Source organism: Folsomia candida, unplaced genomic scaffold (assembly GCF_002217175.1).
Source record: "Folsomia candida strain VU population unplaced genomic scaffold, ASM221717v1 Fcan01_Sc007, whole genome shotgun sequence".
Classification (NCBI taxonomy): Eukaryota; Metazoa; Arthropoda; class Collembola; order Entomobryomorpha; family Isotomidae; genus Folsomia; species Folsomia candida.
The window spans coordinates 2952844-2974618 of NW_019091199.1; the positions used below are offsets into that span (position 1 = coordinate 2952844).

Below are 21775 nucleotides of genomic sequence, written 5' to 3' on the forward strand. Positions count from 1 at the left end.
CTCGTCATAGTCCATAGCCGTTGCCTGTCAGTCAGTCACTACTTGTTTGTACCAGAAACGCATTCGTTCTTCAAATGTATGAGAAGAAATCTGTGCTCTCTCGAGTGTTGGTAAATAATATGCAGCAAGTGTTGAATGAAAACGCATGCATATTCGAAAAACGTGTTTATTTAGTAATATGGTCAGAGGTATAAAACGATGCTGATAAGAGCAAGGAGAACAAGAGTCGTATGAGAACTATTGTTGGTGGCATCACTCGTGTCTGGCTGGTCCCCTTTGTCGATGAGGTCTTCGAGCTTGTGATGTGCACATACTCGTCTGCCTTCCTCCGTGAATCTAACTGCCCTTGAGATCTGGTCCCTCCCAACCACAAAGGTCATGGCCATTCCGGATAGGTTGTGCCAATCTATGTGACAGTGAAAAGTCCAGACTCCGGGGTTATCAGCCACAAACCTTATCACGGCCCAAGACTGTTCCTGCACTAAAACCGTGTCTCGTTTGACCCCGGTGAGGGAGAGGGTCTCATTGTGCCTCGCTGGATCATAATTCCCATCGTACCAGCCTCCCATTCCCAGCACCCAAAACGATGCCCCGTGAAGGTGGAAAGGGTGTGGTCCGAAAAATGGATTATTTATCACGACCTAATAGTTCAGTAATTTACTTGCAATACTGACACTCGCATTCAGTTGATTTGCATAAAATAATCTGGAAATACCTGAACGACGTCCATGTATCCGACATCCAATGCAAAAACGGAAGGAGCGAGTTTATCTCCGTCAATAAGTTGAACTAGCAAAGGTTTGTGGTCCGGTAGTTTGAATGGCGTCATATTAAACTGACCCCGTCGTACGTCATGCTCATCCTCGTAAAACCCTGCTTCTAAAATAAACTCCTTGTCGAAATATGGAGGCGCAGGCAGCCCGTCGAACGGAGACAGCTCCATTTCATCCAGGCAAATTAAACTCGACAGATTTTTGAGAGGTACTTGCTCTTGAAAGGAGAACGGCTCTACTTGTTCTGTTTCCGCCGGAATGTCGTCATCCACGTATTGCAACACAGCCGTAACGTCTCCCATCAACGCTTCTGGGAATTTGTTAATGTTGACGCCTTCGATGAGGAGAAGAGACTCGATGCGAAGGTCGGCCCTGATCAGGTAGCGGTTAAGGGACCCGTTCGTTCGAATGAGGAACGAGTACCGTTGGGCGGCGGCGAGGACGGCGTAATCCACAGGTACACGCCTCGCCGAGTCAATCCCGTCCACCTCCACCGTCTCCAGAACGTGACCATCGATCGAGAAGTTAAAGGCGGTGTAGGCACTCACGTTGATGACGCGAACTCGGTACGTCTGGTTTCGATGAGTATTGAACACCTTTCGACTTTGAAGCGTCGTGTCGCATGTCCTATTTTGAAGAACAGCAAGGTCGCAAGGGTAGCGACCTAGACCGTTGATCATGCCTGAGTCTGGGTATGGAGGCACACCTCTCGCGGCGGGGGTGAGATGCCAGTGCTGCAGTTGAATTAATAAGAACACAGTTTAGAATAAAGTCAATGGTAATTATTCAGCTAGAGTAAAGTCACCTCATTCTCTCGAGCCGTCCGATGGTACCAGTCATTCAGAGTGATCACAATCTCACCGTCATAGTCATATACTTCGGGCCTATTGTGAACAATCAGTGCACCCCACAAACCATCCGTGTACTGACTGTTCACATGGGAGTGGTACCTGCATCAAATAAACGCTAAAAACTACACACACAAATTTCTACGGGCACATTTTCACTTTTTCGAAGCAGTGCGTACCAATATGTTCCAGCCTGGTGCAGCGTGAACTGATATCTCTGCACGAATCCATTTCTGAGGGGACACTGACTGATTTGACTGGCCCCATCTTCACATGGGGACCCTTTCTGGTGAATCCCGTGCCAATGGATCGACGTATTCTGCCCGTCTTGGATCAAGTTCACTAAATCAACTTGCAAAGTGTCTCCCAAATCAGCTTCTATCGTAGGTCCTGGAAATTGTCCATTTATGGCTAAAATTTTGTCCCGGTAAACCCCATCCGGCGATCCTTCGACGTAGTCGACTATAAATACGTGTTTCACTACTTTGGCATGTACGGTGCTTTGAAGACATGTTATAATTATCAAAAGGGAAATGAATAGCAACGATGATCTTGAACTTGAACTCGATTGATTGCGACTCATTTCAGACAATTATTCGTTCACCCTGCAAGAATAGTTTGAATGTTCATGAGTTTTGTGCTTTGTGAGGGTAGATTTGGTATGAGACAATGCTCGTTGAAGGCCAAGCAGACGGCGTATTTAAGGGCATGAATTGGTTATCATTTTCGCAGAAGAGATATAGTAATTCCCAGCTATAAGCCCCCATCACTCACTCGCATGTTTTCCCTGACCACCGGCACTACAACCTGTCGTGACGCAAACCTGGATTATTATGTGGATACTTCACACTCTACAATTCCGATAACTCACAATGAATTTGCACAATCACGGCAACTTTATTTCGAAAAGCAAGTGACATGTAATAATTGTGTGTTAGAAATTACTACATACAAAATGAATCCCAGGAGTCTTGTGTACATTGTGCATTGTTCGCAAGATTCAAGTTCAATTAAACCGTCGATACATATAGATAGGTATGTATGCTGCGTTTAGATTGAAATGCAAAGTTCAATATGTCATCGGCATGTGACATCTGTTTCTTTGTTGCGGCAGAATTGCGGATATCCCATTCAACCTGAGCATGCAACACGTAGGCATTCTCTCTCGAGTCCCGTCATCTCGAAGTCTGCACCCAAATTATCAAGTTGCATTCAAGATTAGAAAATATTTACTGTGAAATTGATTAAATGATCATTATCATGAGTTTACTATCGGGGGAATTGATACCCACACGCATCGGGAATATTCGGGAATACCACTAAATGGCATATTATCTCCGTTTATCATATACCCGTGTACTATGTCAATGTATGTGTACCTGTGCTTGAAAAAATAATCAATCAGATTTATTTTTACTGAAAAAGCGTAATACGTATAATTAATATGTAGTCATATTTCATGCACACGACTGAAGCAATAAAATAAAACATTGCAATGTCATTCAACTAAAGCATAATCTCGAGTGTTCTTAATCTCTCAATTTGATGTCACTTATGTACTTTTGATAAATAGTCGACGATTGACTGATTTTTTGTAGTAGTAGATCAATGCGCAGTAGGCTTGTCACACTTTCTGAGGGAACAATTATGATTACAATTATGTGATGGACACCAAATGAGACAGTTCCATTACTGGTGTCAAATTACAATAATTGATGAGACCATTGATGATATCACGCCCGTTACAATAACAGATCTAAATAAGGCTTATCTGGGGGAGGAGACGAGGTGTATCGGGTGATGTCTGAGCAAAAGGTGTGCATGCTAATGATGCTGGATCGTTATTTTGCTGATTAGATGAATCAAGGATGATGAGCGACTTGGCGATTTAATTTTTCTTCTCGGACACATTCTGTCGCTGGCCGTTGCATAAATTTACTTTAAAGCGTCAACGAAGCATAATCCTGCAGTGATCATTATGAGCAACAGTCAGACAATTAAAACGGTAGTGAGTTTAGCGTGTATTACGACTGTCGTTATTTGCCTCCACGCTAGCTTCACGTCGGCAGAGAGTGGGCGCAACACCCGGTTGTCGCAATGCGGGGGCGATGTAAATGCAGACGCGGACTCACTGCAATTTCCAGCATCAGATGAAACCCTCCAAGCCGGAGATATTTGCGTGTGGACGATCCACCTCGAAACGCAGACCAACTTTCGATTCATGGTGCAAAATTTGAGCATTGGTTCAAATTACACAGACTGCAGGGATGGCGGCGTTCGTTTCTACTCGCTGACCAACTTGTCGCCAGCAGGTCAACCAGAGAGCTCCACGTACGTCTTTATTCCCAAAGTCGTGTAGTAAAGGCATACTACAATTGAATAGTTTCATGTATTTCACACGAAGTACGTAACCTATGCTTTCAGCTACTGCGACATTCTGCCCCCACCGCCCGTTTTCCTCATGCCCAACAGCATCGTGGTGGTGGTCCTCTACATTGGAACAGGAAACACGGATCCCGGGAGGGGTTTCAATATTTCATGGACGGGAATGAACTCTGACCCCTTGAGAACCAAGCACATGTCCACCTTCACCACTGCGTTGCAAGGGGTCGTCAAATACCCAGTCGTGGAACATTACGAACCAAACTTGGCTGCAACTTGGCTCGTGAAAACCGTGTCCCCTCAACAAACAACTAGATCGGACTTCAGCCTCGACAACCTTCTCTTTGAGACGTGCAGCAGTTCGACAAATCCATGCATTTGTGATGCCTTGATTTTGTACGAGATTACAGAGGGCGGAGTTTTGAATGAGACGGAGCGATTTTGTGGGGAACGAACTTCCGCATTTTTCAGCAATATCGAATCCAGATTTATCATTGCATTTTTCACCGATTTCGAAACTCAGACAGGCATCGAGGGAGGGTTTGAGGTGACGTATTATCCAACCAACGAGGTGACTACGACACCAACCACAACCACCACGACCACAACTACAAGTGGTCCCACACCAGGTTTGTTGTATTTTATTAGTCCACGAGGAGGAGAAAGATATTGGTAATTTGGTAGATAAATAATTAATATGTGCAAATATATTTGTATGAAAAATAGAGACGCCGTGCGGAGGGATTTTCTCGGAAACCGTGTCTGGGAGAATTAATTACAAGAATGAGCAGCTCTATCAGCCCAATGAGCGGTGCGTTTGGACAATTCGAGTCCAGAACGCCCTGGGGATGACGTTCACCTTGATCCAAAGCGGAATTTCGGGTTCAGACCCAGATGACGGCATTAGTATCAGCACTTTCACCAGAGCCGATCCTCCTTTGCTTAAAACTGAGTTCATGTAAATACATAAATGCGCCTTGAATGTCTGAAATATTCCAGATCTATCAATCTGTTACCAATTAAATGGCTAAATCTAAATATTCTCAGGCGATTCGAAGGAATTCCAGTAACGATGAGTGGAAGCGTTGCAATTGTGACCTTCGTCACGGACTCGTCCATGGAGGGCATGGGTTTCGTGCTGGAATACAGAGCCACTGGATTTTCCGGGGGAAATATTTCCGCACTTTCAACCGATTTCATCTCCACCACGCCCCTCGGATTCCTGGACCATCCAGAGATGGGCAATTACGACAACAATGAGCTCTCCACCTTCGTCGTCACCACGCCAGGGTTTAGCGTCAACAACAATCCCAGAGTCAACGTGACGTGGACGGTCAAAGGATTGGAGTCCAACTGTTACGATTATGTCGTAGTTTTCAAATTTTATCCGGACCCCAACCCTTTTGGAGGATGGAGCCAGTATGACTTGTGAGTTTCTGAAAACATGTTCCATCTAAGGCACCCAGTTTAGTTACCCAAGGTTATTTATTATATTATCATTATTTTAAACTAAGGTATTGTGCCACATCTCCAAAAATGACGTCTCATACGGATATGCTCCTCTACGTATTCAAGTCAGATCATACCGGAAACAGCACTGGATTCCGTTTAGATTGGTCCGGATAAGTTGTTGCATGGTTGACATCAAATTTAAGAGATATTAAATTAACACGACATACAAATACTGATGTAGCTACTGCCAGATAATGATGCACAGTAAAAATAACGAATACGAGATCATGGTTGATATTGACTTTCTTTATTCCTTTCAAACACTCACCACATGGCTGTTAGTTGTTCAAAGGCAATAGTTGCTAACTTCGTTGCAATATTGTTGTGTGTTATTTTAGCTAATCTCGTGGACACGGAGGTCAATTTGTCTGGTGACAAAGTCGCTCAAGTCCACTATTTCTAGGTCATCTTTGCATCTACAACAGCTTCATTCATCTAACAGTCGATGATATACAACAATTATTCACTTTTTCTCAAAACGCTCTCATCCCCCTCACTCGATCCCATTTAAAATTTAATACATATGAGGTTTGTTTTTTACTGTACTTACAATACTCTACACTTTTACCAACGAATAGGTGTAATATACACTTTAAATATAGGTATGTATGTATCATCGTCGTCTTCATATTTGTCGTAATGATAATCAGAACGATAATAATCGTAAAAACAATAATACCGACAATATTTGGGCTATTCTCCTCCTCTCTCGCTCTCGTGGAATATACATCAGATTTGTGTAAACGAGTCGTGAGTGACAAAATTCTCCACCTTTTCAAAATGTACAACGAATTCTTCATCAGTGTGCAACATAGACATGCTTTGCGAAAAAGCGTCACGAAATTAGAATCTACTTCCCGGAGTGCACAAAGAGACAAGCAGAAAGGCAATTACTAGTCGATGTCTTTATAAATAGTCAACCATATTCAACTCATCAACTAAGTCCTCATCCTTACTCAAAAGTTACACAAGAATCTACAGGCTAAAGGACTTTTGCATAACGCGTGTGTGTGTTATCACTTCACGAGGATGCAGTAAAATCAACCTCCAGAGCCCACCCAACAAGTAAAAAAGTGAAAGTGTGAAGATGTACAAGATCTCAAAAAAACGGATCAGAATGGGCGAAATATAACAAAACAAGTGAAACTAAAAATGTTGGGCGGTGGATTTTTTTGCCTACTTTTACCCTCTCTTGTAACCATATTGTAGATAGAAATACATAGTTAGGTGCACTTTCTCCTGGTATTACTTGCACTAATTGACCAGTCCGCATTCCAAGGGTGTTGTGTGTACATATTGCTTACAGATTACGTAACAATGCAAAGGTGTGTTTAAGAATTGGGTGAAAGTTGGTGTTGTTTTATCCGGATTTTTTTTGATGTGGAACAGACTGAATGAATGAATGAATGAAGAAACCTTGAGCATACTAACTTATCGAGGTTAGAAAAGGCCTAATTTAGATCCGATGAAGAGAAGACATATGAACCCGATCACTCCCATCACGATCATCATCTGCAATTTTGTTTAAATACAGAAATTAGAGAGAAAGTAAGAAGCTCTCGTCATTTAATTGTATCAATTTATTCGTACCTTCATATTTTTCATCCACGCCTTCCGCTGAACAAAACAAGTAGAAAACATTACACTCAGGACAAGAGAACGTCATACGACATATGGCGTACAAGTGACCCTACACATTTTGCCTACATAAATGGTATTGCGACGGAGAAAGTGCTCACCTTGAGGGCTCCGGCCTGTTGCTCGAATTGTGAAGCACCTTGTTGCAGAGCGTCTACATGGACATGCAACGAGATTAATTGTTTCAGTTTTCATCATCACCTTTGCTTAATTGTGCAAATCTATACGTGTGGAATTGATGGGAAATACATACCGGCTCTGTCATCCAGCTCGGACAGTTTTGCATCTCTCTCAAGAACTTTCTCTACGTTGCTGCGCATGATGCCAACCACCTTTCAAAAAAATTGTCATAAAATATTGATACTCTTTCACGTGCTGTACATCCGCTTGGTCGTAGTGAGCTGAAAAATTGGGGTTCTCACCTCGTCGACCTGAGCATTGGTGTGCTGTAGGCGGATTTGCGCTGCGATTTGTTGGGGTGTTTTTGGTTTACCGACTCTGGGCTCTTCACCTCCCCCTTCCCCTTCAACGCCAAGGTTTGCATTCGGCTGCGCCCTATGTCACCAAACACGCCAAAGCAGTTAGCGAATTAATGCACACTCCAGTGAATACTTGCTAATACTCGACTGTGGAAATTAGGGGTGTGGGAGTACAAAATTGGTTTCTTGTGGCCAGTTGACGAGTTTGCAATTGTGGAGTGTACCAGGTGAGGGTGTAATGAGTAATATGTACGACATGAGTCACTTACATGGTGGTTGTTGATAGGACAGAAGTTCAGCGAGGACTTATTCGAATTTTCTATTCGTACCACCACCAATCCGGAGCTGACAACTGCTGACCAGCGGCAGATGTGTTAATTGAGGAGGTCGATGACGATGTTTGTCGTTTGTCTATCACAATTAAGACGGGAGGAGGAAGGAGCGTTTGGAGGCCAGGGTGGTTAAACTAGGGGCAATATAATCAGAGGTCGTCAATACAGAGTGGTGGTGATGGTGAGAGGCTGCCTTTCTCCTTCCCGAGCGAGGGGTGTATCAGGTTCGGAAGGTCGGAGAGAAAGCGAGTTCTGCGTCACTCTGCTGCATTCCCCGACATTCGAGAGAGGAAACTCCCTCACCACCACCACCACCTCCTCCTCCTCCCTCGTCACTCACAGCTCCTCCACTTTCATTCAACTCTCTCCCCGTGCTTTCTCCCCGTGCTTTCTCTCCAGCACGACACTGTTTCAGCCAGGCGTGCATCCATGTATGGGATTTGCAACAAAATGATTGCAGACCCCGCCAGCGTCACCCCTAATCAACCGTTTACTGCCTCCTCCTCGCCTTCCACAAACAGTGTGTCCATGTCTGCTTAGCTAAATGACCGAATGACGTGACATTTTACTTTGGACATAACAGACCACTTTTTCATATAGATAATACGTAGAGAGCTGCATATGTTTTACATATACACATCAGCCAATTCCCACTTCAGAGTGGGAAAATGGTATCCTTACTTACACTACAGTTCAGCAAACATCATCAATATGCGGTACATACATTTTGTTGATAGTTACACTTATTTTGTGATTCGCACATCAGTCGTGTGAAACCTGGGTGGAATGTTGGGGGAGGAAGAAAAAGTGAGTAAATCTGAGCTCATGGAAATGCATAAAATAATGTGCTGCTGCTGATGCCTTTGGGTAGTAGCCTTGGAGTAAAGTTTCCTGGTGAGATCGGTCGGGCATTCTGCAGTGCGTACTTCGGCTCGCACGGGACGGGACAGAGTCACAAAGTTGAAAACCATGCAGCCACGTAAATGTTCTCATGCCTGATTGCTTTTCTCCCTCTCGACGCTCAACTCCATATCCACCAAAAAGGAAGAAAAGAAACCATTTAAAAATCACAGAACGCTGGTTTGCCGTTTTCTCGCTGGCTTTGATGGGTCGTTGTTTGGTGAATGTTGCGTTATTTAATAATTGTTAATCGATACGTTTGTGACGACGATATGGCGCAACTGCCATCACTTGAAAGCCGAATGAATATGCATATGAGAAGTTGGTTGTAATGGCTCGTTTCTGTGTTGCTGTGCATTCTCGCGTGCATAAAAAGTTATCTCTCTTTCTCTCTCAAACAAGAGACCTATGGCTTCATATTTGTGTCGATGTGTGCAAAGTGTGTTGGCTGCATGTCAAACTGCCAGTTGTCGTAGCCCTGCCTCGCAATTGGGGGTTACAGTGCATGCCTCAAGCTATTAATTATATATACTTTTCCCATAACAGACGTAAACGAATAATGACACAAGTTCATACTGTTGGTGACATTTTCCTCATCTACATCTTTCCTTCGACCCGTGATGATGTAATTTCACTGACTCAATTGCTGACTGAACCAATTAAGAAGGACGAATAGATGTTCTGTTGGTGTTGCTGCTGTTGTATGAGGATGACTTGATGTGGCATGGTTGGACATGGAATCGCAATACAGCGTTTGTGCCCCTCTCCCTTTGGGCCGCCTATTAACAAATCGAGGGAGAGAGAGTAACACTGCAGTGAAAGCATTGCACACCACTCGGTCGGAGTGAGTGAAAGTCGTCTGTGTGGCTCCAGTTCAGTTTCAGTCCTCTCCCTTTCCCACCAACATTTTTTCTCCAGTGAGAACGCTGTCTTGACGAAAGCACGTACTCTTTCCTCTCTGCATGCATTCAGATTGCAGGCTCTTTGCGCCATAAATACATGAGATCTCTCACTCTTTCAATCCCCATCTCAATATTTTGAAGATTTCACTTCCTCTAAACAACACCAAAGGCAGGGCTAAGAAAAACAAGTACACGAGTTTCTACATATGAACAAGATTCTCACTGTGACACACACTGCGTAACATGAATTAAGCATGTCTCAACTTTTCCCCCCGTGACAAAATATTTTTTTTACTTGTGACCCGTAGACGTTAAACCAAGACAATCGCCACGAAGGAAACTCTCAACATGTGATCTACATCTGCAAACGTCGGAAGGTGAGTGATCATAAATAAATACATGTCTGGTTTTACAACTTGTCTCATTTTGCACATTTGCTATAAATGTAATTTGTCTCGAAGTGAATATTATTGTTATTCGAGTATTATTGGAGTTATAGCATATTTCATGAAACTGCAATACCGTTGATTGCAACCTCTTAGACTCTCACTGCGTCAAATCGGGCTCTCAAAATAGTTCAGAGTTTTGGACTTTCTCCAACTTTCTAATTTTCCGTCTACACGGAGCATCCTCTCGGAGCCTCGTGCTTCACCACCTCAGTTGCTTTCAATCAAATCACTCGCTCTCTCTCCTCTCGTCTTATTTCTTACTATGTAAATTTATTGAGAAAACTGTTTTAACTGTTTTAGTTGGGTTTACCTTACTTTTTACATTTTCGGACTTGTGTACTATATGCAAATCACCAATACTACCACCTTATTCAACTAAAATCAAAGCCCTAAATTTACAAGTATGCGAAGCTTGCACGGATCAAAGTATGTAGAGTCAGTAAACTATACAAATCCCTCTTATTCGAGATGACTATGGGAAAAGGAGTGGTTACATGGTTATCTAGAAATATCTGTGTAAGTTTAAAACTCATTTCTCGGAGGAGGGAAAAATTAGGAAAGGAGTTGAGATTGTGCCCCATGGGCTGATTAGGCGTATGCCCCATTGACGGTGCCATATCTGTTCCCAGCCTCATTGTACTGATAGTCATAGCTGGAGGGAAGCTGACCTCCCTTGTTGTGCCCCCTCGAGTTGGTAATGACGGCGACGGAGAAGTCGGGGTGTGGCTGTTTGCGAGGGTAGAAGGTGTCCTCGTGCACGAGTTCGCCCACGTGGAGGTAGACCACCCAGAGGGTGTAGATGCGGTAGAGGGTGTAAAAGAGGTCGTAGAGAATGAACTCGATCGACACTTGGAAGCAGGCGGAGACGATGATGAGCAAAATCATCAGCCCCGTCGTCACCAATCTTATGTAGAACCAGCGCTTCAAGTTCTTTATACATTTCTGCAACAGATACATCATGAAAAATCTCATGTTTCTGCCCTCATAAAATGTAACCCTTATGATTAATTCCTTAATTACCTCTCTGGTTGAATAAAACAGGAGGACAGAGAGGCCAATATCCGCGGTGAGAAAGACGATGAAAATTGTCCAGATTCCAGTATTAAAGTCCGTAAATGGCTGACCTAAACCGTCAAAAGGGAAATCAGTTAATCAGTAACCAGTTATTGGTGGATGCGTATTTAGATCACGGTCGTAGATAGGTGGCGAAATTTACCTCCCGTTCCGTAAACCCCAGGGACGAAACTGCATATAAACACAATTAAGGGAATGCATGCCAATATCTGCAATATGAATTCGCAAAAGTTATTTATTTGACATCAAAACCTGGTTGGATTTCATGTGGTTCATAAATGCTTACAATATCCACGATTGCCACAGTTTTCGAGCCCCGGTGGAGGGAGATGCAACAACAAGGGTTCAAAATAACCATTTTCGCCAAACACTGATAACACTTGAACCAAACTTAATAAAAATGTGTCAATCTGTTTCTGAAATTTGGAGTAGATAATCCACTTTCTGCCAATACTTGGTCTTATTAGAGTTTAGAGAGACCCAGCAGCTACCCAGTAATTTTGGCGAAGAACGCCCATTCCAAAGCTTCCTTGTAGTCCAATAAGTAAAATGTGAAGCAGTCAGTCCGTTCGTGTTGGAACGAAGAAGGTTAGGTTAATTGTGAGATTTTACATTTTGCACTCTTTTCTTACTACCGAGCATGTAATGTACACACGTATGACTGTCATTATGCGGATTATTCTAGTCGAGGATGGTGAGGAGGTTGGCGTAGTGTTTTAATGGGCATAACAGAGTTAAAAGTTGGAGGCATTATGGATTGTGCAATTATGACCACCTCCACCTCTGCAAATGAACATCTCAACAACTCTTGTATGCATTTGCTGCACTATGGATGGACTACTCCACTAACTCCACCAGTCAGCCAGTGTCCTTATTCTGGTCAAATATGGACAGGGGTTTGCTTGCGAAAGGTGAAATGGAAAGTTGGCCATATACGTAGAGGGCACATCAGCTCGTCAGCATCGTCGGAAACTGCAAGCGAATTTGTATTTAAGCTAATGTAGCGATGCCGTTTCATATTTCGCATACGAGACCTGTGTGATCCTGATCTGTTATTCTTCTCTTCCTTGCAAAGGTCACCCACAATTGTTCATAATCCCTCAACAAACAAACAAACAAAAAATCACCCCTTCTGTCTTTTTGTTGCGTATGCAAATGAGTATAAAGAGGAAGTGACAAAAAATCCCTGTTAATGGGATATGCAGTCATAAAGTTATTATCGCAATTTGGCAAGTATGTAATCGTGGGAAATGTGTGGATGAGAATATGGTCACAAATGAGAATCCCATCAGAACACGGTCGGTCTATTATTTTTAGATCACATCAAATATTATATATTTCATAATCATCACGGCTGTGACATGGACCATACAGAAGGACGCACAACATATATATGTATAATGTGTCAGTTATTTTAGAATGCTACAATATTCGTATTATTACAGATACTTGCTGTGCGTGGCTTAAGATTAGGAATTTTACATATGTATGTATGTATTATCAAACATGCATGATTTTACCCTGCCCATTGCTTACACATTTAATAATTTTGTTGGTGCGGTACACATATTACACAGTACTGATTATAATTAGATTCTCATCCTGCACTAAAAACTATACATAATTAATTACTCTAATTCTCCAAACTATATAAAATCTAAGCGGACTCATTTGTTCCTGCTCTTTGTTCCTCCTTTGTAGAGGTGAGCTGGATCGTCATTTTTTGAGATCCAATCCGTCCAAATCCATTTCACCCAAAAAATTTCGGATCCAATCCATCCAAATCCATTTGGCCCAAAAAATTTCAGATCCAATCCATCCAAATCCATTTGGCCCAAAAAATTTCAGACCCAATCCATCCAGATCCATTTGGCCCAAAAAATTTCAGATCCAATCCATCCAAATCCAGTTTGATCGGATCAGGGCATGGATTATCCAAAGAATTATATATATAAACTCATGGTTAGTGTTCGGGATAAATCTGATTGGACTGTATATGTGTCACAGTGTGTGCCATGCAACAAAAGTATGGGCCATTTAGTGTTAGGATGAGATCGGAGTGTTAAAAAGAACACTTCCTGATATTCTTTATGGTGACGAAATTTATCCAATTCGACCAAATCCAATCCACCCAGATCCTATTCATCCAAATCCATTTCACCCAAAAAAATTTGAGATCCAATCCATCCAAATCCAATTCACCCAAAATTTTTCAGATCCAATCCATCCAAATCCATTTGGCCCAAAACTTTTCAGATCCAATCCATCCAAATCCAGTTGGATTGGATCGGGCCATGCATTATCCAAAAAAATGGATATCCAGCTCACCTCTACTCCTTTGATAGATTGTCGGGTGAATAAAATTCAAGTGACGACGATGCGTATTTAATAATATGTAATTGACATTCGTCATTTCTCACCCACAGGAACCATTTTGACTCGCAATGTAATTCGCAACTAAACTACTTATACTGTTTTGACACTGCATGTACCTGCCTTTTGCTTGGTGGCTGGCTGTTAATTTTGGCTACCGTGTACTTAAAAAAATACTTTCTTATCAAGCAGAAGACGTGGTGGTGGGCAGATAGCATTAGATATGTGGATTTGTATATTAGGTTCCAGGGAGAAATAAGTAGCGAAATAGTATGTCGCGGACCATAGCTTTAATCACGTCAAAGTTTAGGTTATGTAAATTACATAATGTAATGTATATATTGGTGTGTGATTTTTGATTGTTTCGACCAATGGTATACAGAGCTCTAGACTGATTGAAGCAAAATTCGCCTTGGTTCTGGGAAAAAGTGAGCGGAAGATATCTTTTTAATTTATAAATTAAAAATACAAGCATAACATTGTGATGGAGATTGACGCACACAGTCTCGATTGCCTCACGTGAATATTAATTAATTACTCCCACAGACCACAGTCAGTCAGGTAGAAGTGACCGGCAAGCGGGACTTTGGACCACTTGTACCTGACTAACAGTGTCCGACTTGTATGTAGTATCAAGTATCAGTAGTAAGTAATATAAGTAATGTATGATTTGAACATTCTTTGATATTTTCTGGTTTTTCGGAATTCTTGATAAATTTTTCGGTTCGGCCGAATTTGGCTTCAGTTCACGACATATTGTAGAATAAAGAACCAATAGTTGATGAATTACCGTTATTAAACCTGTCAAGGCGCAGAGATCTTATATAGCTAATTATTATCTCAAGTCATATAACGAAGTCATCTGGTGAAGAGGTTGTGGTAAACGGGACAAAAGTATTTGGCTGCTTTTTAGCATAAGATATTCATAGCATATGATATGAAGACGTTATAATAACGATTTATAAAGTCTCTGATGTATACGAATTAGCACCAACGTTTCCTTAACTTCATACATATGTGTATTCAACCACTCTAAGGATAAGCACTTTAAGCATTAGTACATGCAGACATTACTAAAACTAAATCCCACAAACTCTTAATTTCGTTTCACTAATTTCTTAGCACCGCAATTACATACATATGCGCAAGGAATGTAAGATCACACTAATGAATTATAGGATTATCGTTGTGTCAAGTTGAAGCTATTAAATTTAAATTCAAGCAACAAAGTAAAAACTTGCATCCATTATTTGGAAGTAATTTATGCATTTAATAAATGAAAGTGAAGCTATGATGCAGTGATAATGGAACGAAGGGGAGAATTGGACAAATATTTGTAAAATGATATTTTTTTGCGGAAAAAAATTATGTATAATCTACCAAAGTGTCAAGAATCGTTTTGCCACCCGCATTTTTGTACAAAGGGATGTCATGTAAGCCGTACATTTGTTGACCTTCCTCATTCAATACAGGTTCCACCTCCACGGCCGGGTCCAGCACGTCATGTTGCCGTTTCAACATTCTTCCAGGTTTTGTAGAACTTGATAACGGCGTCAAGGAAGTAGCAAAAGTAAAAGTGCTGGTGGTAGGTTTAAGCTCTGTTAATGTTTCGAAAGTCATGACGATGGTCGTCGGTGGCGGCGTAGTAGTAGTTTGATAACCGTCTTTGTTTAGTCCTGATGATGAGAGAGAGTTGGTCGTCGTTGTCTCCAACGCTGGTTCAGATGATGTTGGGTTCGTGGTGAAACTGCTTGTTGAGGCTTCAGTTGTGATTGCTGGCGAAGTTGCAGCAGTGTATGTGGCTGAGGTGGCGGACATTAAGGTTATCAGAACTGATTCCGTTGTAGAAGCAACAGTCTTATGAATGTAAGCAGTGGGAGCATCTGATTCAGTAGGTCTCAAGGTGAGGATTAGGGATTTAGGGGTGAGGATGGGAGCAACTATGGACACTAATTTTGCAGGGTTTACGTCATTTTGCACCCACGACGACGACGATGACGTGGTTGTGATAGGGGGAGGACGCATTGTAGTAGAATTCGCAGCAAAGCACCACCGAAAGCCAAATATTTCTTGCAAGCACTCGTTTTCAACCAGCCACTGTGAAGCATAGTAGTCTGTGTTAAAGCGAAAAACATAATTGGTCAAAAAGAGTAATAAATAAAAAGACAATGGATCCAATGAAATAATGGAAATAAATATTAATTGTAAGTTCCAAATAAATTAGTAAACAAATAATAATACATTATATGTTGCATTCTAGGCAGATTAGGTAGTAGAAATAGTGCTAACTATTAATTGGTTGTTACAATGCTATTAATATATTTCAATTGAATTATACATCAAATTTTGACTTTGTGTGATAGTCAGATAGCAAATATTATAATGAAATATTACGCGACGACGATGCAATTTTGCCGATTGGATATCGTATGTTACATATAAAGGATCAATATCTAGTAAATAATTACAGCAATACATACTCTCGACTCTGCGTATGCGTCTATATATACACATATGAAATATATATGGATTGGATATTAAGTCATTTTTTGAAATGTGAAATCCACAAGGTCCATATTTCCATATGAAGGGAGCTAGCCAGAGCCTGAAGTGTCTGGAGTTGCAGCAGAATTGAGTGTGGAGTCTGGTTTTCCTGCAGGTGGCGAGTCGTTATGATCGCCGGACGAACCACCCCCAGAACCGAAAATGGAAACTAATGCATACAAAAAAAAACAAAAAATAAATAATAAACCTTTGTCTGTCTTATAATTGGAATGCAGGAGTACGTGACACTAATACATATTAGCGCTGTAGTTGTAGTGTCATGTGGTCTACAATCTACGATTAACAATTGGTGACAAATTAAGTGAAAACAGCAACAATAACCACACACCAAAGCAATACATGCAAAGCAGAAAAAATGGAAAGGTTTACATTCACATACATGAACATTAACATTCAGTCGTTATTTCTACATTATACTCTGTTTCGAAAATAGCATTTGTGATCATAATAGCACAATACTGCGTAATAATACACGAGATCATGCAGAATATAGAATCTACCCTTCAATCTTTTACAGTTTGATTAAAATATGCAGGGGACAACCCCTCATTTGCTTACGCCAATGCTAATACTACATACACATAAATATGTTTCACAAGAAACCGTCAGAATGGTCCGCACCCACAATTAAAGTTTGAAATCGTAATTTTTGACACTCCTTTACCAAAAGAAAATTATTGGTATGCCTACAATCAGCCACACGAGACTCGACTTATATAATAATTAGTATAATTATTATACTAATTATAAAAAACATGCGCTTCTTAAACCAGCGAGTAATAGGACAGCTCTATACATTATTACTTTGGTAGTGGTGACATGAATTTCCTATCTATTAGATATTTTAAGAGGTACGCAAACATTTTGAGAGCAGATGTTGAAAGTATTTGCCTGCAGACTTTTTGATAAAATTTTAGATCAGTGGAGCGACTTATTATGGTGATGGTGATGAGAGAAATAGGAACAAATTTGGAAGGTCATCCTCCATTGCACCATGTTTCACTAATTGTTTCTTCTTACCTCTTCATCCATTCTGCATACACTTTGCTGCATGCGTATATATATTGAAGTTAAAAACCACCATCATTTTTAGCAAAATTTCGAAAGCTCTGTCCGTGACAAAGAATCAAAATACGTAGTAATATAACAACGATGCTCTTCAGTTACAAACATTATTGGGGCATAAAATAATGAAGGGTCACATGTGCTGTGCACGATAAACTGATAACAGGGTGGGGTTAACGTTGTGTTTAGATAAAATGCCGATCAACCAACCGGTCAACCTATGTAAAGGGCAAAACGATAGCCTGCACATTTGAATGAGCACAAAGAAACTAAGCCCACAAATCTACGCTATCATAGGACAGAACCTTCGATACACTTTTGATTGCACATATTAGAAACAGTACATAAAGCATGTGATTTACTTTCGGAGAATTTGACAACTACCCTCTTTGGGTAGTGGTCAATGACCACTGGTCATGCCATATGACATAACTAATGTTGGAAGTATATGATGTTTTGACCCCCTTTCAGTCTATCACATGCTTTATGCAACAATCCTTGAGGAATGAATATGCACTCACTCGTTGATGAAACTTAACAAAATCACGCACACATCAATTGAGATAGGAGGGCATATTGATAGTTTAAAAGCCACCTTGAGAAATCCAGAAATCCAAAGCATTATTTTGTTAGAATTTTGAATCATAATTCAATATACTCTATACTATACGTATGAACAGACTTAAAGCAGAGAGTTGGCGAAGGAAACTAGACAACTCAGAAGTTATGTTATAGAAATCCAACCAACAAGAAGGAAAAGTACAGAACAAAGCTACTTATAATATAGCTTTTGATGTAAAAAGTTAAAATATGGTTAGCAAGTGCAATATCACTGCTGTTTACCAGGTTTCCGAGAAGACGATTTTTACAGACACAGAACATTCACAATAATTGGTAATGGTATTAGGCAGAGTTCATTATTGTCATAAAAAAGTAGGGTGCCGTTTCCACTTATTTCTTGACTACATTAGACAAATAGATGTAAAATTTTAGGCTGTAGACGACTTACCGCCGATAATGATGATTATCACGAGACCAATGATTCCCAATATAATCATCATCTACATCAAATTAAAAAATAAATAATGATGAGTCAGCCATGTAGAAGATTATCAGTCTCATTGTACAACATACTTTCAAGTTTTTTAACCAGAATTTTCGCTTCAATTTTCCGGCTTGTTGTTCAAATTGTGATGCACCTTGTTGCAACGCATCTATAAAATGAGTTGAATGATGATTAATTAAAAAATCTAACTTGCCCTTCTGCTAATTTTAGTTAATCGTAATACGAGTAGTAGTAATACAAACCTGCTCTATCATCTAGCTCTGATAGCTTTTGATCCCTTTCCAACACTTTTTCCACATTGGTTCGCATAATGCCCACAACCTGAAAGATCAAATGGATAAGTATCTTATTAACTTGCTTCATCATTAAGTTATGATACCTGTAAATCGCATTTTTAATTTTTTACCTCATCGACTTGTGCTTGTGTCTGCTGAAGTCTTCTTTGGGCAGCAATCTGTTGAGGGGTTTTGGGTCCTCCCACAACACCCTCTCCGCTACCTCCTGGACCATTTGTATCCGACCTGTGTAAACAATCAATACATAATAATTGTTCAGTTCCATCTTCTTCATTGAGACAAAGAACGGGCGTGAGCATTTCATATTAATTCTATCGCTGTTCTAGATATTAATCGGTCGGAGTTAGTTTCCAGACAAAATTTTATCATTATTCTCAGAGATTCAACCTGGTTTTGACGAATAAAATATTAAAGAAATGACTAATTTGAGTCATCAGATCACTCAGCACCTTGTGTCTCAAGTAAGCATGAGATTTTTTAATTATAGCTGAAAACTAATGGTTTCTAGAACTCAAAATGTAAAACGCAGTAGAATAGTTTATATTATCAACACGTTAATCATATGATGATCATTGATTATTAGACAAACACTTGAACACGGATGAATCTAATGAATGATGATGACTCACATGATTGACGTAGTCGTTCGTTATTTGTCTTTCGAAGGTCAGCAGCCTTGGGTCTTCTTGATTCACGGGCGATATGGACCGAAAAACCTGAGACCTATGCGGTGATGACCCTTGACCCTGAGGATCAGACGACGGTTGAGACGAGGAAGGAACTAAAGGAGAAATTGAGGAAATTACTCTGACAGGTGACACCCAACCAGCAGCAGCAACAGAGCAGAGAGAGTGAGCAACTTCTTGTAACTGAAATGAGAATGAGCTCTGCTGGGCCTCTGACGGCCACATGCAACAACAACAATCGTTCACCACGGATCATCAATGAGCAACAGATAATTTTTGCCAACCTTGGTGGCCGTCAAGTCGTCAAGTCGTCGTCATGGGTAGCACTCGAAACAGGGAAAGTATTGCCCAGTAATAGAAAAACTTTGGGCTCCGTAAATAGATGATGATCCGCCCCTTCAAGTCTAGCTTTCTCTCGAGAGAAAGCTGTTTGTAGCGGGTGGTGGGATGGGTGGGTGTCATCATCTGGTCTATTACTACCGGACATGAGGATGAATGAGAGTATAAACGAGAGGATGAAAACAAGAAAGTTGCGCATAGAAATCCCATGAAATAATCCAACCTCTTTGCACTTTGCAGCAACTTTCTCACCGGTAACAAAATCTGAAATGTGAAATCTGTCCATTCGCCCTCCCATGCAAATCGGATTTGTAGAACTGACTGATTAGCAAAAGAGGTAAAGTTGCACTTCAGTAACACATGAGTGCAGACCTCTTGTAACATGTCAATTTCATCAACGAACACTACCTTCACATAACTAGACTTAATTTTATACAGATCGTTAAATGAGCATGATCCATTTTGTGTAATATAAAAAAGCAATAAATAAAAACTTGAATACATTTCACAAAATTGATCGAGTACACGAATTTATTCTCAGTGTAAGAAAAATACACAGATTAGTGCAGTGTAAAACAACCTTGAACTACATCGTGAGTTACTCGTTCGTCTCTTCTTCTTCGTCGGCTTCCCCACCAATCTGGAAGTATCTTAGCTCATAACTATCTCTCGTGGTTGCAATAACTCGTAGAGTATCTCGGAGCAAGTTCTTCTTCAAATACTTCTTTGTTAGGTACTTGAGGTATCTGCAACACACAGGTCACATTCTTGTTAGCGAATTTATCCCGTATAATGTGTTGTTAATGAGAATGTAGGATAGGACTCACCTCTTGGAGAACGGACAGCTAGCATTGACAATGATTTTATTTTTGTCTCCCCGTTCGATACTCAGAGCGCTACCAAAGTTGCTGGTCTTTCCATTGATCTTGATCCTTTCTCGGAGAAATTTTTCCTATTGAAATAGACAACAAGGACCACATTTTAATGTCACAGAAATAGGGAATTTTGCCCTAATCTTTGCGTGAGCATTGTGTCATGGGTCTCCTCGCATCCACGAATGGAGTGTAAGTAGTACCCGACTAGCCACGACGACTGTCCCTTGTTTTTTTGTTTGTTTTGCAAGAGAAAGACAACAAGTAAACGTAGTCTCAACAATTAATAATACAATTTCAGTGCATAATGAATACTTACAAAGTCTCCACAGTTGAACAAACTATCTTCAGCTGGCAATGTGCAATCAACAACAAACTTGGCGGCGACCTTCTTTTTCTTTGACGCTGTACCCTTTCCTCGAAGTGGAGTTGCTGCTTTCTTTGCTGGAGTAGCTTTCTTGGCAGCCTTCTTCTCTGCCTTCTTAGCCGCTTTGGCTTCTGTCTTGGCCTTTTTCACCTCTGGAGCCACTGCTGCGGGAGCTGGAACTTCTTTTGGTTTAGGTTCCTCCTTCTTAACCGCTGCGGCTACTGGTGCGGGCCTCTTCTCAGCAACCTTGGGGGCTGGAGCTGGAGCTTTTGCCTTGGGTGCAGCAGCTGGAGCCGGCGCCTTCTTCTCTGTGACCTTGGCGGCAGCAGGGGCAGGCGCTGGGGTTTTACCACTCCCCTTTGGTGCTGCTGCTGCTGCAGGAGCCTTGGCCTCCTTTTTGGCTGCGGCAGGGGCGGGCGCCGGGGTTTTGCCGGGAGCGGCCTTTTTCTGTAATTTACAAATTAAAATCAGAAAAATAATAATTTCAACATAAAAGAATCCTCCGAAATCACTCTAACATCAAACAACAATCTATACAGTACATAAAATGTTCAATCAGGAAATTACTAATATAATTTCATTTACTCTGAAACTTTTGTAAAAACTAATGTCAAATAAATACGGTCGGACGTGTAGTTTGAAAAGTTTTTTCTTGCTACACCCGAGTGAGTGGGAGGAGAAGGGCTTACCGGTGCCATTTAAGAAACTGATGAGATGAAACTAGAAATATTGGTGGAAATTTGGAGAATCCAAGTTCAACGGAGAGACCAGCCTGATAGAATGAAGAACACGTTGTCCGACTGCGGCATGGATGAACTGCTGCCAAACGAGAGAGATGGCGGAGCGACTACTTTCTC

The 21775-nt window shown here is 41.1% G+C and overlaps 7 protein-coding genes and 1 long non-coding RNA gene across 8 annotated transcripts; 1 reads left to right on the plus strand and 7 right to left on the minus strand.

Annotated features, from left to right (window-relative positions):
* Positions 1 to 148: 148 nt before the first annotated feature.
* On the minus strand, positions 149 to 2537 carry LOC110852180 (laccase-5). Its single transcript, XM_022100169.2, has 4 exons — positions 1801 to 2537; positions 1579 to 1723; positions 716 to 1507; positions 149 to 641 (listed from the first exon to the last, which is right to left on the minus strand). The coding sequence occupies exons 1-4, from the start codon at positions 2202 to 2204 to the stop codon at positions 183 to 185; spliced, it is 1800 nt and encodes a 599-aa protein (XP_021955861.1). The 5' UTR covers positions 2205 to 2537; the 3' UTR covers positions 149 to 182.
* A 939-nt stretch (positions 2538 to 3476) lies between these two features.
* Positions 3477 to 5740, plus strand: LOC110851745 (cubilin). Its single transcript, XM_022099638.2, has 5 exons — positions 3477 to 3952; positions 4046 to 4632; positions 4730 to 4961; positions 5051 to 5431; positions 5518 to 5740. Exons 1-5 carry the CDS (start codon positions 3600 to 3602, stop codon positions 5627 to 5629), a joined length of 1665 nt encoding a protein of 554 aa, XP_021955330.1. The 5' UTR covers positions 3477 to 3599; the 3' UTR covers positions 5630 to 5740.
* A 5-nt stretch (positions 5741 to 5745) lies between these two features.
* On the minus strand, positions 5746 to 8476 carry LOC110851747 (vesicle-associated membrane protein 2). Its single transcript, XM_022099639.2, has 6 exons — positions 7902 to 8476; positions 7576 to 7708; positions 7407 to 7485; positions 7255 to 7307; positions 7106 to 7132; positions 5746 to 7027 (listed from the first exon to the last, which is right to left on the minus strand). Coding segments are annotated over exons 1-6 (366 nt in total). The 5' UTR covers positions 7904 to 8476; the 3' UTR covers positions 5746 to 6955.
* Positions 8477 to 10463: 1987 nt separating this feature from the next.
* On the minus strand, positions 10464 to 12004 carry LOC110852620. The gene is made up of 4 exons (XM_022100728.2): positions 11576 to 12004; positions 11432 to 11498; positions 11236 to 11339; positions 10464 to 11157 (listed from the first exon to the last, which is right to left on the minus strand). The coding sequence occupies exons 1-4, from the start codon at positions 11645 to 11647 to the stop codon at positions 10804 to 10806; spliced, it is 597 nt and encodes a 198-aa protein (XP_021956420.1). The 5' UTR covers positions 11648 to 12004; the 3' UTR covers positions 10464 to 10803.
* A 3023-nt stretch (positions 12005 to 15027) lies between these two features.
* Positions 15028 to 15687, minus strand: LOC110852133 (flocculation protein FLO11-like). Its single transcript, XM_022100115.1, has one exon. It carries the CDS (start codon positions 15685 to 15687, stop codon positions 15028 to 15030), a length of 660 nt encoding a protein of 219 aa, XP_021955807.1.
* Positions 15688 to 15957: 270 nt separating this feature from the next.
* LOC110852622 (vesicle-associated membrane protein 2) lies at positions 15958 to 19524 on the minus strand. Its single transcript, XM_022100730.2, has 6 exons — positions 19284 to 19524; positions 18765 to 18879; positions 18601 to 18679; positions 18427 to 18506; positions 18302 to 18353; positions 15958 to 16375 (listed from the first exon to the last, which is right to left on the minus strand). Coding segments are annotated over exons 1-6 (447 nt in total). The 5' UTR covers positions 19286 to 19524; the 3' UTR covers positions 15958 to 16256.
* On the minus strand, positions 16424 to 18291 carry LOC118436129. Its single transcript, XR_004835229.1, has 2 exons — positions 17814 to 18291; positions 16424 to 17274 (listed from the first exon to the last, which is right to left on the minus strand). It is a non-coding gene; the product is annotated as an uncharacterized LOC118436129 (long non-coding RNA).
* A 654-nt stretch (positions 19525 to 20178) lies between the features above and the next one.
* On the minus strand, positions 20179 to 21761 carry LOC110852621 (60S ribosomal protein L22). Its single transcript, XM_022100729.2, has 4 exons — positions 21608 to 21761; positions 20871 to 21365; positions 20507 to 20631; positions 20179 to 20425 (listed from the first exon to the last, which is right to left on the minus strand). Exons 1-4 carry the CDS (start codon positions 21614 to 21616, stop codon positions 20278 to 20280), a joined length of 777 nt encoding a protein of 258 aa, XP_021956421.1. The 5' UTR covers positions 21617 to 21761; the 3' UTR covers positions 20179 to 20277.
* Between the last annotated feature and the right edge of the window lie 14 nt (positions 21762 to 21775).